Source organism: Nanorana parkeri, unplaced genomic scaffold, assembly GCF_000935625.1.
Source record: "Nanorana parkeri isolate BGI_ZX_2015 unplaced genomic scaffold, ASM93562v1 scaffold150, whole genome shotgun sequence".
In the NCBI taxonomy this organism is placed as follows: domain Eukaryota; kingdom Metazoa; phylum Chordata; class Amphibia; order Anura; family Dicroglossidae; genus Nanorana; species Nanorana parkeri.
The window spans coordinates 1,582,492-1,598,313 of record NW_017306418.1 but is presented as its reverse complement, the minus strand read 5'-3'; the positions used below and the strand labels follow the sequence as shown (position 1 = coordinate 1,598,313).

Sequence of the window (15,822 nt, the reverse complement as noted above, 5' to 3'; positions counted from 1 at the left end):
GGGAGAGGGGGGCGGGGGGGGGGGGGGCAGGGTTGGGATGTGCCCCCCTATGTTTTTAGTTTTTATTATTTTGTATACATAAATGTTTAATATGTTTTGCACATGATTTTCTTCACGTGTGGTACGGACAAGAAAAAAAATAAAATTTTAAAAATAATTATATTTCAGGTAAATATTGAATATTGCCTATTAATATTTAGCCAGCAAGTGGTGCTTTACATTTCTTTTCACATTTGCTCCAGGGACTGCTTAGTAGTTTGATGTAAACAGCATGTTGTATACTGAGCTCAGAAGCACAAGCTGCAATTCACACACAGAAATGAAATATCCCATTGCAGGAAGTCATCCTTTATTAGATAGCTCTGTCTGAAGTTCCAATCAGACAAAGCCAGTTGTGAAACCCAACTGCTACTGCTGTCTTTTTAGATAACTCATAATGGTCTATGAATCCTTTGTTATGCATTAAACAAAGATTGTATACATATAGTAAAAACACATACAAAAACATTTAAAACATACAAACAAAAGGATATAAATAAAATTTGAAACAATTGACCCAAGACCTTTAGGATGGAAATTATTTTGATTTGGTTTTTTTTATTGACACAATAACAATGGTCAGTCACACATTGTTTCTTACTTAGTGTCCTTTAAAAACTGCTTACCGAAGAAAAGAGATGTCAGCTATTTAGAACTTCAACAAAAATGATCAAACAATCCTTATACATTTTCAATGGATGATATAACCACTGTAGTGTTGGACAATTCATTTCCATGCAGACCAACACACTTAGCATGCATCAAGAACGAAACAACAAACAACAAAGAGAAATAGTAAAAAATATTCACCCACTTGAACATTTACCTTCCACAGCTCTTTTAAAGAAGACTTTACAGCTTCCACAGGTAACCACACCATAGTGGCATCCAGATGCCTCATCTCCGCAAACCAAACAAACTTTGGAAGGTCTTGATGATCCAGTTGACATGGTCCGGAGTGCAGAGCTAAAGAAATAATAAAATACACATTATCTCCCAATGACACTTAGAAATCACAATTTTCTGTTTATAAAGTAATACTTTTAATTCATGCATATTTGTCTGTTGCTTTTAATATTGTTATCATCCCTTCTTTTCCCCAACACACAAACACATACATACCCTCCCATTACTGTATACCATAGCCTTACGTTTGTACAGTGGTAAAAACTAAAAAAACTTTAACAAAAAGTTTCGAAATTGACTTACAAAGTAAATAAAAAATATCAATAATCAATGTACTGTATAAGTTAAAGGAGAACTATGAGGTGAGTGAAAATCAGTCATCCTCATAGTTCGAGCCGACGTGTGACAAAAGCAAGCTGCATTTGCCTGTCTAATTGCTTTAAAAAGGTTTGTTTTTTTAATGTTTTAATTGGGGGAGGGAGTGACATATTAACTGCAAGCTGCTGAATAAATAATAAACGCAATGGACTGCGATATACTGAATGATGTCCAGGCTACAAGATTACAAGATTGTGCATACCTGACCTTTCCTACTTGCAATTAGCATCAGCTCCAAGGCAATTTATATGGATGGGTAAAAAAGGAAGCATCCGCAAGAGGCCAAACCATACAATTGCTTTGTGTAGATCCTGCTATAAATCATTATTATATATTAATTTTTTCATGTTACATAACAATTTCTGATATATTTGTTGCATGCGAACTATGGCTTAACCGTTTTTGGCCATAGGTCTCTTCAGAGTCACAGGAGGACATATTATATACTAATGTCCTCCGGTGACCCAAATCTCAGTATATAGAGGGCCATTGCCTGCTATATGCTGTGAGCGCAGAGCCACGCCACAGCCGGGATGGAACCCGACATTACTGTCGAGATCCACCCCGCTGGCTGATTGGGAGCTGGCTCTGCCTCTCTAGAGGCAAAGCCAGCGGTGCCCGCCCCCTCCCCATCTTTTCCTCCAGTCAGCGCTGGAGAAACGGAGAGGGGAGGAATCCCTGTGGGGAGCGGTGACTGAGAGTCACTGCTCTCTGCAGGGAGAGGATCGAGAAGACCGCAATCGGCGGTGTGTGTTCGCTGACTTCCCGATCAATAGAGCCGACCTGTGACAGCTTCAGTGTCACAGGTCGGCTTGAATTATGGGAATGCGCGTTTTTCACTCTCCCCTTAATTCTCCTTTCAGTCAGCTTGCTGAAATTTAGACTCAGTATCAGGCATACAAGACCTATTAGCAGACAAAAAAATGGATTTTGTGGTGTCACATGTAGTTCCTACTTCACTTTGATGCTGTTTGTGACAGTCCTTACAGCAAGTGATCAACAGTTGTCTGAACACTTGTTTTATTATATGCTTGCTATAGGCATGAAGCCAAAGTGAGATTGCTTGATTGGCTACATTTTACTAAAATTAGTAATGTGAACCTATACTCAAATGCTACAGCTAAATATGGGTAATAGAAAGGATAAAATTTAAACATTTCCGGGAGAAAAAGATAATCCAAGCTTCCTGCAGTGCTGGTTACACAAAGGCATTTGGTATCAGGAACACTGGTGACAGAGAATATTAGCTAATTCAAATTCTGAGGCTACCCTTCAAGGGCAGATGATCAACTACCTAGGTTTCTAGCTATGTGATTAGCGCCATAGGAAGTTTAACCTTTTAGAATAGGTATTGTTTAATACTATTGACAAAGGCATTTTGTGTTCTTTTTACAGACATACTTTAAGCCGCCATTTGTTACATCTAAAATGTCAGCTGAGGTTGGACACCTCTGCGTTTATAGTGTGGAAATGCAATTATTATTTTATAACACCATCAAAACTGCACTTCAACTTTAAATTCAGTCATTCTGTTCAAGAAAGCTGTTCTCTGCAAAACATGGATACACAGATGGCTTGAAATGAAATTCTCCTGCAACGAGTCTGCAGCATGCTGTCACATAGATTTCCAAACACTTCACTTGACCATGACTGAGGCAATCACGATATGGCTAGAATGCAGACTATCCGCAGCAGACTATCTACAGAGGTCCGGCAACTGAGAACATGATGTAGTTGAGTTGTACTTCTATAGAGTGCATAAAAGATCAAATGTTTAGCTAATTCTCACAATGTCAAATCAAAATAATTCTAACTGTATATGCTCAAAATGAGTTAGTTTATGGGCTCAAAGCATTGTGCCTGTGCTTTCTCTGTTCCTTGTAGCTGTACAACTGGATGATTTTTCTTGTAACAGTGCCCAAGACCACTAGAAAAATGCAAACTGAAAAAGGGATGGCTGAAAGGAAGACTTTCATTACTGTCTTACCCTGCTCACTTGTCTGACACGGTAAGACAAAACAGCTAGATAAATAGGTTATTGAACATATGGAGGCTGATTTACTAAAGGATTTGAGAATGTATTTATTGAGTGAATATTCAATCATGTGCAGAAGTAAATGAGTAAACAGGGATTATCTTTTTACATGATTGGATCATTGAAGTGAATCTTCAGACATTTTATTGTGTGAACATTCTCAAATCCTTTAGTATATCAGCCTCATTACCTTTAAACGCGTGAAGCTGCATGTTTTATGCAATTTAAGTTCCATGTTTATTGTACCTTGAACCTTTACTAAGATAAAGGAACTACTTAAAAGCAATTTCTAGGACATGGATGATTAAAGATACACTATTTAACAGCGCTGACAAGGTCTCCATGGACCTTTCTATTGTCTCATTGACTAGAAAAATGCTCATCTCAGTGTAGTCATTTTAAACCTACACGTACACTAGCAGAACAGTACAGATAATATTGCAAAAAAAAAAAGATTACCCTAAACTGGTTTGCAGTAACAATTGGGGGGATGCAGCATGCTACGTATGTGTCTAAATAAAAAGAGCAGCTGAAAATGCAATTGATGAATAGGCTTGCAAGCACTACTCCAAAAAATACCATTATCAATACAATGTATTAGGGATGTTCAGATGCCAAGTACCGTACTCGGTACAAGGACAGGTACATGTACAGATACTTTTCCATCTCAAAGACTAGAGAAAAATTCAAAAGTTAGGAGGCAGCTGTCATTTTTAAGGAGCATACGAAGCTCCTGGGATTCTTGCATCCCTGTTTTAATGTATGATTTGTTTCATATAAATATATATATTAGTGATGCACTGATACCATTTTTTCAAGTACAAGTACTGATACATTTTTGTTTATTGTCATGTGACAGTTTTTCTAAAACAATACAGGCTAATGATTTCAGGACAGTGGTGGAGCACCAGAGCTAGGTTCCAGCTGCAACCCTGTTGGTTCTTGTGAAAATGCCAAGTATCTGCACTGGTATCTGAACATCCCTACAATGTATGTAATCATCACCAGTGTCATAATTCAACAAAAGCTATTCCAATTTTTAGCCTGTTCTGTATAGGCAGCACAGCAATGGAAGCACAAAACCAGACTTGAAATTTGAAGCAACCAAACTATGCAAAGAGCGGTGGATATCCAATGACTATGAACTGGCATCATCCTGTGCATTGAATATTCTGAATTTTGAAGCCTGCTATTGTTGCTCCTCCAAATTTGTAACATTTTCTAAAACTCAGCAAACACATATTTGTTGGAAAAGAACTGGCTGAGGTCGCCAAGCCACAGGAGCTGACATCCATCCACAACTACTCTTGCACAAACTGGTTTGCCAGATTTCTAGATTGTAGAAGCAGCATCTATCAAGTATGCACCTCAAACGTCATATAAAACCATCAGATTTTTTGAAAGATTTTATCATTAACATCTAAGCATTTTGATCATTTTCTGTTAACTGTTAAATTCTGTTGACTATAGTTTCAACTAATAGAATTTGCAGATATTAAACAATGATAAACATCTCACATATATGGACTTCATAAAGTTTCCAGGCCTACGACTTCACAGCAGTTCAGCATTACAGAAACTTGTGGTGTGTTAAAGTAACTGATTAGACTTTAGACTGATCCCTGTATCAGAGGACCCTTGGATTGTAGGCCTAGTCTGTACATGGGCCCAACTTTTGTCCAAGTGTAGATTATAGCTGAACTCCAGGCAGAAATTTTAATGCAGATATTCAAATTTCATTGCTTATCTTTAACAAATATGGTCTTCTTTTGTAATCCAGTGCTGCAGCCTCTATGAAATCTCTGTCAGATACATGCATAATAAGAGCTCAGTGTCTCTTATTTTTAGGAATGCACCGATAGATCGGCCAAAAATGGCACTTTTGGCAAAATGCAGAAAGTGCCATTTTTTGGCCGAAAAAGCGGTGCACCCGTAATTTCTCTCCTCCCCGCTGGGCGCTGCTCTGTGTCCGGCGTCTCTCCTCCCCGCATCGCTCAGCCTCCTGTGACAGATCAGGAGAGCGGTGGTGTGGACGGAGACAGCTGTCCTTGCTGTCACAGGAGGCTGAGCTCTCCTCCCGCACCGCCCAACCTCCTGTTACAGCGTGTCAGGATGTAGAGCGGGTACAAACACTCAGTGATAGCTGAGTGTTTGTAAATAATTGAGGACATGGTATGTTTACTGTGTCCTCAATTATGAATGAATGGGAGTGATCTACATCACTTCCTGTTCATTCCTGATAGTGGACATGGTAAACATACTATCTCCACAAGTTATAAATGAACAGGAACACTCAGTATAGAGGAACAGAGGCTCCAGAAAAAGAGATTGAGGACTCTGCGTCCTCAATCTCTTGTTCTATTTTAAAAGAGAAATATCAGGGGTCTAAGACCCCCTAATATTTCCCCGAAAGCCCCTAAAAAATAAAGTAAAATAAAAATAAAGTAAAATAAAATAAAAACATTTAAAATATTTTTTAAAATATGAAAAACTTTCAATTTCGGTTTGGTTTCGGTTTTAACATTTTTATTTCGACGCACCTCTACTTGTTTCCTCTTTGTAAGACCAGTGGCCGCTGTGCATGCTTCTCTCCTGGGCCACTAATTCTGTCACATTCCTGCTGTAATTTACCAGTGGCAACATAATTACGTCACTGCTGGCTGTAGGGGAAGACCCAAGCATCTCAGACTGTTTCGCTGACCATGACCTAACACTTCAGCTGACAGGACAGGAGATTTATGGCCTGTCATGCCCGATCACAACTGCTGGAAGAGACTGGCAGGCTCACTGTTAGTGGCCCTACTCACAGGTACATGCTGGCTACAATTCCCATTGCATGATGGGCTTTGTAATTTGTTACAGCAGCCCTGCAGAGTGACAGGAAGTGATGTAGATGCTTCTCTAATACTTGTCCCTAATGCCCAGACATTTCTGTGGTTTCTAATGCAAAGTGATGACATCATTAACTTTTACAAGGTAAATTACTAAAAAAAAGTAGATCAGGTTGAACAATAAAATATTCATATTTGCAATGTGTTTATGGACAGAAAGTACAGGTCAAAATTAGTAACATGCCCGGAGTTCAGTTTTATCCAATGTTAACTCATGTGATCTGTCATTCAACTGTGAAATGGCACAAATCTTAAGTTTGGCAGAAGCCATGAACCCATGCATTGCCTAGGCACAAGATCTAGGGGGTTATTATTCATATAATCTCATTCAGATTACAGGCAACAGCTGTAAAGTGCCAGGTGCTGTAAAGTGTTTGTACTTGCCAGGTCATGTTAAGGACATCTCCTTCAGATCTAGCTGCACTCCCAAATGTATAAAAGGGTGCTGACAAAAAATCCCGATGTATGCTTCACATGTATTATATTATAGGAATAAATACATTTAAGTAAAAGAGAATTTAATAGAAATGATTGCAAGTCACTTCTTACTGAGGAACAAATTATGGTGATTAGATAAATTAAGCAGACTCAAACAGGGAAAATTCAATAAAAATAAGATAATCTCCTATTCCTAAAGGGGATTAGTGTAGATATGACCGTGACACAAATATAGGTTATCCCAGAGTCACATGAGTTTCTGACTTTGCTATAAAATGAATATTTTCTCCTGAGCTGCTAATAACTTGTCAGATAATTCTAGTAGCAGACTTTAAATCTTGCAAAAATAGTTATAGATTTCCTTGATTAACTATGCAAAGGTACTACCCCTTCTATTATTTTCAAATCAGTGAACAAACAGAACAGAAAAAGAGTGCAAACAAATATATCACTGAGCAGGCCTATTTTTCATTATTAGAAAACTATAGCTGGTAGGCAAACTGCGGACCTCCAGCTGTGGTGCTACTACAAATCCCATTAAGCATTGCAAGACTCTGACACATGACACAGGCCACAGGCATGACTAACCAGAGCCAGATGCATGGTGGGATTTGTTTCACCACAGCTGGAGGGCCAGAGTTTACCTACCCCTGATAAGGGGGGCTGATTTAGTATAGGCACACAGCCTATTCACTTGGCAAGGGAATTTTCTCTTAGCTTAGTGAATGAGGTAAAGCTAACTTCCATCATCCAATCATGTGCAAGCATAAATACAGTTTTTTTTGTTTTTTTTTCCTTGCACATGATTGGGTAATCTTTGCAAAGTTAATTTTCTCCACATGATTGGATGATAAATGTTAGCTTTACCTCATTCACTAAGCTAAGTGAACATTCCCTTGCAAAGTGAACAGCCTATTTGCCTTTAGTAAATCAACCTCCCAGCTTTTTTCCCCGCATGACTACCAGACCTTTTTTCTTCTTGAAGATATATCAGCATTCCCAGATATAATGTTTTGACTTTGTAGTCTATCAGGTTAGTCACAAAAGGGTGAAGAGTTTGGAGAAGGCGGGAGAAGTGAACAATTTAGGAAAACATAGCTAAACTGGAAAGTGAGCTGAAATGGAGATTTTTCAAAATCAGCTATGCTGTCCTAGATTGTTCTCTTCTCCTGCCTTCTCCAAACTCTTCACCCTCTTGTGAATAACCATAAAGGTTTTGATTTGGCAGTATCTTCGAATAAGCGTTTTTTCTTCCTCAGTAAGGATGACGTGCAGCCCTCATCCACAACCCCCTCCCCCAGCCATCTGGAACAGTCTTCCCCATATGGTGTATCTTGCACATGTGCAGTAGGGGGCCAGCTGTGAATGATCAGGAAGTCACAGCTGGCTCCTGAATCCAAGATGGCAGCAAGGGAATGAAAACAGCAGTGAAGACTTTGAGTTGTAGGAAGATAGCGCTGGTCTACATAAGCTGGTAAGTATGTGTTTTTTAAAAGTCCCCATCTTTCTGCAAAGCCGAGTGAAGTTTCTCTCTAATGCAAAACACTAAACTTGTGATTTATGACTATAACAACTTAGCTCACAACATAATAATATTTTTTCTGCAGCTCACAACCAGTTTCCATCATTTAGTCCTCTATGAATAAGCCACTCAGTCATGTTTACATATTGCCTCGCCAATGAATGTCACTTTTATCATCTTTGCCAACCCCTCTGGTCATCAACAAAAAAAAAGTTAAAAAGAGCTGGAGGCAGCAACCAGTTCTTTACTTGGAAGGAACAATAACACCTGGTCCGACCTGGCTGAGATTCAAAGACAACATTTTATCCTGCCTCACATTTGAAGCTTTTAAATAAATAATAGCTCTATTATGCTACAATGAATATTTTTTACCACAACACTAGCAGATAATTATCTATACATAAGATAATAATCACACAAAAACATTATGCAGTTGCTAGGAAACAGCTAAAGAAGCATTTAAACAAAACACAGTTATTACATGAGGAGAAAAACTACTACTGTATTTACAGTTTGTACAGTTCCTACCAATGCATGTGATGTTTCCAGTTAATATGCCGCAAGGTCTGGTGTTATAATAAATTATATACAGTAGTGTACTAAGAGTGAAATAAAGATATTGAAGACAACGAACGTTAACGTGTGCATAGAGGTCTCTATATTTGCCTGGGCACATTCCTCTCATGTTCCTCAGAATAACACGCATTTTGTGGTAGGTCCATTGCCATAAACTGTGTTTTAAATGCCAGAGTTCTCATATAGCACTTAAGAGAAAACGTCACTTTTGTTACAAAATTAATATAGCATAAACATTTTCTACACACGCCATTTTGTAATTTAATGTTATTAAAAATTACCTTTCCATTTCAATCTATATTTGCTGCAATTTTCAAAAACTGTTAAAAAAATAAATGCAATATGGCAACCTTGAGGTGTTCTGTACATTGTTGGTGTACAGAAGGCCCCTAGAAAGGTCATTCCCTGCTTGTGTGATTGGGTCGCTGATTTCCTTACATCTGCACTAAGATACAAGTAACATTTTAGGCATCCCCTGCCATAGAAATTTCATTTTTAGCTAGATACTCTCGTAGGGTTATCTACATCTATAAATAGACAGACACTGCAACTTTCCTCATTAGAACATTGAAAGTGCACCACGTAATTATAAAGAATCAGACCCAGCCATTCAATCGGTCTGGAAAGGACATGGTGAAACAAACAGCTTTTTCTTTAGAACAGAAAAAGGTCTGGGGTTTGTAGTCCTCTAAAGGCGGTGGCATTTTGCATTGCTGTATAATGTATTGCTGGGATTTGTAGTCCTCTATAGCCAGTGCCATTTTGCATTGCTGAGATTTGTAGTCCTCTATAGCCAGTTGCCATTCTGCATTGCTGTATAATGGATTGCTGGGATTTGCAATCCCTCTACAGCGTGGCAGAACTACCAGGGTTGCAGCGTTTGCAGCTGCTACTGGGCCCTGGTGCTCCACCACTGTCCTAAAATCATTAGTCTGTATTGTCTAAGAATACACAAGCACTCTTGTTGCATTGTCTAATATCGGCTTGATTGAAAAGACTCCGTTTGTGGGTATTTTCAAACAGCCATTTAATCTTTTGAAATCGTGATTTTAGGGTCTTACCTAGATGGAAAATAAAGCCTTTTGTAAATAATACAAATTAAAGATTATGTAAATCCTGCAAGTTTTATGTATCTATGACATGAGGCATGGAGAGAGGTAACAGACACGGTTTAAAGGCTAAGGATCATGATAGTTCGTTCATTCTAGCTGAACAGAAATAAAGCAGGTCTCTGCTATGTTGTTAAAGCCTAATGACTGCAAAAGTAACACAAAACAGATATCCATTTACACAACTTTTATCAAGTCGCAAGGCTAGAACACACAGTTAATCTGAAATAAATAGGTGTGAGCAGCGTGCGGTGGGAGGTGTCCTGTGAGCACGGCGGGCGCAGCGGCACGTGAGCAGCGTGTGCTTCAGGCCGCGTGTAGAGCCCCAAACAGGGAAATCAATTGATAGCCGACGAATCGACGATCGAAAACGTTGGCAACGTTTTCAATCGTCGATTTTAATCGACTAAATCGATTAACTGTTGCAGCTCTAAGGTGCATAAAGGCTTAGATGACTTGACAAGGCAGGAAGAGTTGAAAGGGGTTATTGCTTCTCAAGGTTTACTAGAAAACAAACAAGGTAGAAAACGTCATGGGCTTTGTGCTGGTGATTTTCTGCAAATGAGAGCAAAAGTGGAAGCAGGTGAACACAACGTACACTAAAGTGAACACATCTGACAGTTTCTTTATACAACAGGAAATTAATAGCTGTTCTTTATGAAGCTACTGTCCTACTAGCTAGCATGCACTGCACTACAGTAATTACTTGCATATCTAAAATTCTTAAATGTCACCACAAGGAAATCATCCAGTCCAAACATACTCCAATAATGTCTTAACCTCATTCCCCAAAACATTTGAAGCCATGCATTCACATCTACATTTAAAAAAAATATGAACTTTATAGGAGTATTAACATGCAGTTAATGATACGCATCAATCCATTTATTTGAAACTTTGTTTAATCATTCAAGAATAGTTTTCAGCAAGAAATCTTCTCTTCTATTAAAAATGATGAAATCTTTATGGATTATGTGGCTATACAACATAAATGTATGTCTATGACTGAGAAAAAACTCCAACATCCAGACAAAAATGTGACAAAGCCCATACGTAACTTTACTTTGTAAACAGTAAATATCTATTATATATCTAAAGCTCCATTCACATATAGCGTTTCCTGCGCGGTTTTCCATGCAGAAGACTGCACGGGACGTAAGCGCTAAATGCGAAACAACTGCATGGATCCTGCTCATTTGCGGCTACAACATAGCCGAGAACGTGCAGAATCCACCGTATTCCTGAGCTTGCACTATTTTGGGGGGCCGGGAGGTAAGAAACCGCGCGGCCCCCAAAATAGTCCAAGCGCGAGAAGGTCTCAGCAATAGTCTGAACAATGAGCATTGAAGTCCATTGTTTTTTCTGAGTGGAGCGGCTCCGTTCATATTCGACAGCCACCCCAGTGTGAATAGAGCCTAATAGTATGGCTTCCTTGTATTTGTAGAAGCTCATCATATATCCACTGTATCAATGTGATCATTCAGATTTGACTACTTGCCAAAGGGAAACTATAGACTGTGTTGTTCGTGTCTACATTGGTCTTCGCCCGCAGCTATAATTTACTGTACACAGTCTAAGGTAACAAGCAACATTTGAACATTTCTCACTGGAGACAATGGGCACTTCAAAAACAGACATGGGCTTTTATGGAACTGATTATTTAATTGCCCTGAGTTAAAATATCTAATTTGCCCAAAATTGGAAAGAAAAAACACTATAGGTTTTAACAAATGGCACTGCCAGAAATGTCTATCCAGCAAGCCAATCAATGAATTCAAAACTATAGAGGAAGAAGTAATAGGCAGAATATTTAGTACATAAATACTAGGGAAAAATATTCTTATGAAATGATTCTGAAAGGCTAGGGGGTTTAGCGTGTAAATAAGAATTGGTAACTATACTTTTGAAACTCAACACCTATACAACCCTGGTAATCACCTCTTACCCTTTCACAGCATATTACTGTCAAAAAGGGATACAGACCTAAGTTACAGACAAAACATGCTTTTCACTGCCATGACCTGACCGAGGACCTGCAGAGTTTACATTGAGCCATCAGCTATGTGGAATGCAACACATGCGCAGCTATGTAGTGGATCAGATCCAGTTGTTTGGTCTGTGTTTAGGGCTACATCCAGGTCAGTAATAGATTTGTTCCTCAGATGACTCCATTGTGTAGGCATTAGTACAAGAAAGAACTGATGCTTACAAATTCTAACCTGACATCTCAGTAAACCCCTGGCACCGAGGGGTGATCATTCACATTTCTCTATAAAAAGAAAGCAATGCCATGGTGCAATCAACTGTCACGAGTTGGGGGGTGAAGTGGAAACTGTCAGATGAAAATGTCATTATGGTTTTGTCAAATCATGGTGTACACAGTAGCAGACTGTAAACTGTATTCAACTGATTTCCAATTTTTGATCCCCTGTCTTGATCACTTCAAGAGATCTCCTGCCCCCACTGCAAAGAATGCCCCATGAGTACTCAGAACCTTCCAGCTGCATCAGTAAAAGTGTGACTAAATAGTATGGGGGGAACAATGCGGGTTCCTCTGGGACGGGACGCCAACCTCAGCCCTCCAGCTGTGGTGAAACTACAAACCCCTTCATGCATCTGCCTCTGGCTGGCAGAGTCTAGCAATGCCTCATGGGACATGTAGTTCCACAAAAGCTGGAGGGCCGAAGTTGCCCACCCCTGCTCTAGGAGAGAAGCAATCACGAAATACTAAAGGACTGTAGCTCTGATTCATAAACCTGAAAAAGCATTAAGGCGTGCGACATAGCATTTAAGGCATGCAAAAATGACATGCCATAACAAAGGAGATGCCCCTTTAGCATGCTTTAAGCACTGATTAAATGCTATTGCAGATTGCTGAATCAGGGTCATTGCGTGATTTAGCCCAACTTATAACTCTGATAAAAGAAATATGGTTGGTTGGTGGACTGATCTGTTAATTAATTTAAAACAACCAATAAGCTAGTAAAAGGTGCAGCTTTCAACATCCATTGTAATTTCCTCATATGTGACCTTTCACATATAAATGTCTTAAAACAGATGTGGGCACTTCTACCCCGAAATAACATCCTACTGTGGAAGTATGAGAGGTGGCAGCTTTTAATCTTACCACTACTGTACACCAACGCACAGCTGTGAAGAGGTTCATTAGCTAATGCCATCATTTAAAATGATCAAGACTCAGTCACCAAAGTGAATGCGCATATTGTAATCCAACTTAGATGTCAGTTAACTTTACATCCATCAGAGATCCTTCAGCTATGTATCAGAGAATGATGACTAGCAGCCTGCCATCTGGCCATCCCTGTCACACAGAAATACGCAGAAGAAATAATTATGCCTTATGTGATTGATACCTACAGTCTACCATACAGATTCCTTACAGTACTGTCTGGTGTTGCTAGAGTTTAAATCTAAAGCGACATTGAGTGACAAGACGAACCAAAATCATTCACAGCTCAAGGGTAACAGATGACCTTGACTTTTGTTCTTTCATTACAGTTTCAATTAATTAAACTGAGCATTCCCTTTCTCAAGCTGCTTATGCGAGTCTGCTAAATGTAAAGGCAATTATGCCATATACCATTATATTTCACATACAACAGGGTAGGAACAAACTAAAAGCATCAAGTTAACTAGACCAATACATTTCCATAAACAGGAATCAAAGTAATAAAAGTGCATTAGTGATCATTATTCATTGATGTGATTTCTGTCTTATTTAAGTAAGCCAATCACAAACCTGAGTAATTTAAGCTAAGCATATGATGAAATGACACAATCACATGCTACCATCAGAGACAGCCACAATTAAAACAATTCATTTATTTATAGAAAATAGGAGCTGAAATGATAGATAAATGATGACTTTTCCTGTAATAGATTAACCCCGCCATGTCCTCCCTCCTGAGTCTCTAAATTAGTCAAAGTGGTGGGCTGTTTACCTAACCAATAGGGAGGCTTGGGGTTTTCTTTTAACCCTCAACAAAATAACTGTGAAATCTTTCATTTTAGTATGTCTGTCTTGCACACAATTCTTTCACTTTGCGGGCACTGCATGTCGTATTAAAAATGGATTGTTCGTGTCTAGAATTCTGAAAGTCATGTAACGTGGTTTTTCCTTGGATACCTCTTTCTGAAATGTAATGATCCTTTAATGAGCGGGTCCATTTATGTATACAAATGGTGAATATACTTGACTGGAAGCTGTTAACTCTAACCATTGTATACACTGTATATTCTCTTTTACATGCTTTAATAAACAAATAAAAAAAATGGATTGTTCTGTGCATGGCAAGCAGTAAACCTGGCCTTGTAATTTAGCTCTTCCCCATATTACAGTAAACACAAGCACAATTATTAAGAAGTATTTCATGACAAAGTTATTCAGTACTGTACATCATGGATGAACCAACCACTGTAGGTTGTCTATAGCTGCCAAAAGATTTATCATATACTGTAGATATAATGAGGACACAAAGAGGTTGCTCTACTATACAGTAAAGTGATTAAAGTGAAATGATGTGCTGTACTTAATCTCATAATCAAATATTAAATCAGGAAACATGGCACTAAACTAAATGGGAGTGTGTTTAACTGTAATTACAGTATATACATTTTTCATCTGGAATACCAGTTGTTTCCTATCATGATTTTATAGAAATGGATAGCTAGAATTAACAATGAGCAGCACGCATTCCACTCCATGAAACGTCACTGGTATGTGTCTTTGTTACAAACTAACTTTCAAAACGTGTACAGGACGGACCAGCGAAAGTAATATGCAACAAACTAATCTTAGCCCATGAGGTCACTGCTTTAAATTACCAGATTGCTGACATTGTATTTCCAGGTTAATTTTTGCCTTATGCAAAAAAAAAACAAAAAAAAACCCTTGCTAGGAAGGAATGACCTTAAAAGCTAAGGACACCACACTATTTCAATGATTTATGTGAAGGTTTGAATTGCAATCAAGAAAATATTAAGGCTTTGGCTTTTTTTAATGCAAAAGATTTCACTACAGAAATGAAACCCCCAGGGAGCTTCCCATTTGGAAATAGGGAAAAGCAAACAATATTCTTTGTTCATTTATTTGGGTGACTCAGTCTCCCGTAGAAACAGAACATGCAGAGCTGGCATTTTCTTTAAATGATCAAGGTCTCTGCTGCACCATTTCTCAGGAGCCTTTTTTGTTCCTGCTTACCTAAAGTCACCTACACATTACTTTCCTGGGATAAGGCACAAATTGTATAACAGAATGCTTGTTCAGAGGCTTAATGTGCTTTACCACTTTTACAGCCAAATTTGGATAACACCTATTTTATATTTGTTATATGCTCCAATTCACATTGCATAACTTCTATTTATAAACTGCTGCTTACCTTTTTAGGTGTTTAAAAATCCTACCTAGAGTCATCCATATGTAATGTTTAGGAGGGGGCTGTGGAAAGTTATGGTTACTCTAATTAACCCTGTCTACACTGTGCTGGCAGACTTGATTATTAGTTGCAAACTAGATTTGAACACTGTCTGTCCTATGAAAGGGTTAAAGACTTAGAAGCATTGTATGGTAATGAGAGGAAGCTCAGTCTGCCCCTCAGTTTGTCCCTCTACTTTCACATTCAAGCTCCATAAAGGTCTTCACCAAAGAAACAGCTAAAAGCTAAGAAATACAGTTTCAAAATAATTTTTAGGGATGCTGTGTAAATGTGAACATTTATGGTGAGGTTTTCTCAAATTTGACTGCAAACATGGAACTATACTATAAAGAGAAGCGAAGAGATCATTTTTAAAGTGTAGGTCCAGTCAAAACGTTAAATTACAGATTTGTATTTGGAGGGAGGAAGGGTAAAACCCCTGCCAGTTTTTTAGAGCTATTAGGGGCCCAGTTAGGCTCATCTTATCACCCTT

At 38.6% G+C, this 15,822-nt stretch overlaps 1 protein-coding gene across 3 annotated transcripts in view; it reads right to left on the bottom strand.

The window, feature by feature from the left end:
* The window catches only part of NR3C2 (nuclear receptor subfamily 3 group C member 2), a 309,620-nt gene that overhangs the window by 134,097 nt on the left and 159,701 nt on the right, over positions 1–15,822 (bottom strand). For 2 of the 3 annotated variants that reach the window (XM_018554261.1, XM_018554262.1), the window contains exon 3: positions 866–1,005. In XM_018554261.1, the coding sequence (XP_018409763.1) occupies positions 866–1,005 (140 nt within the window). Of the gene's footprint in view, positions 1–853; positions 1,006–15,822 lie in introns of all 3 variants that reach the window. The other variant, XM_018554260.1, reaches the window with a different exon arrangement.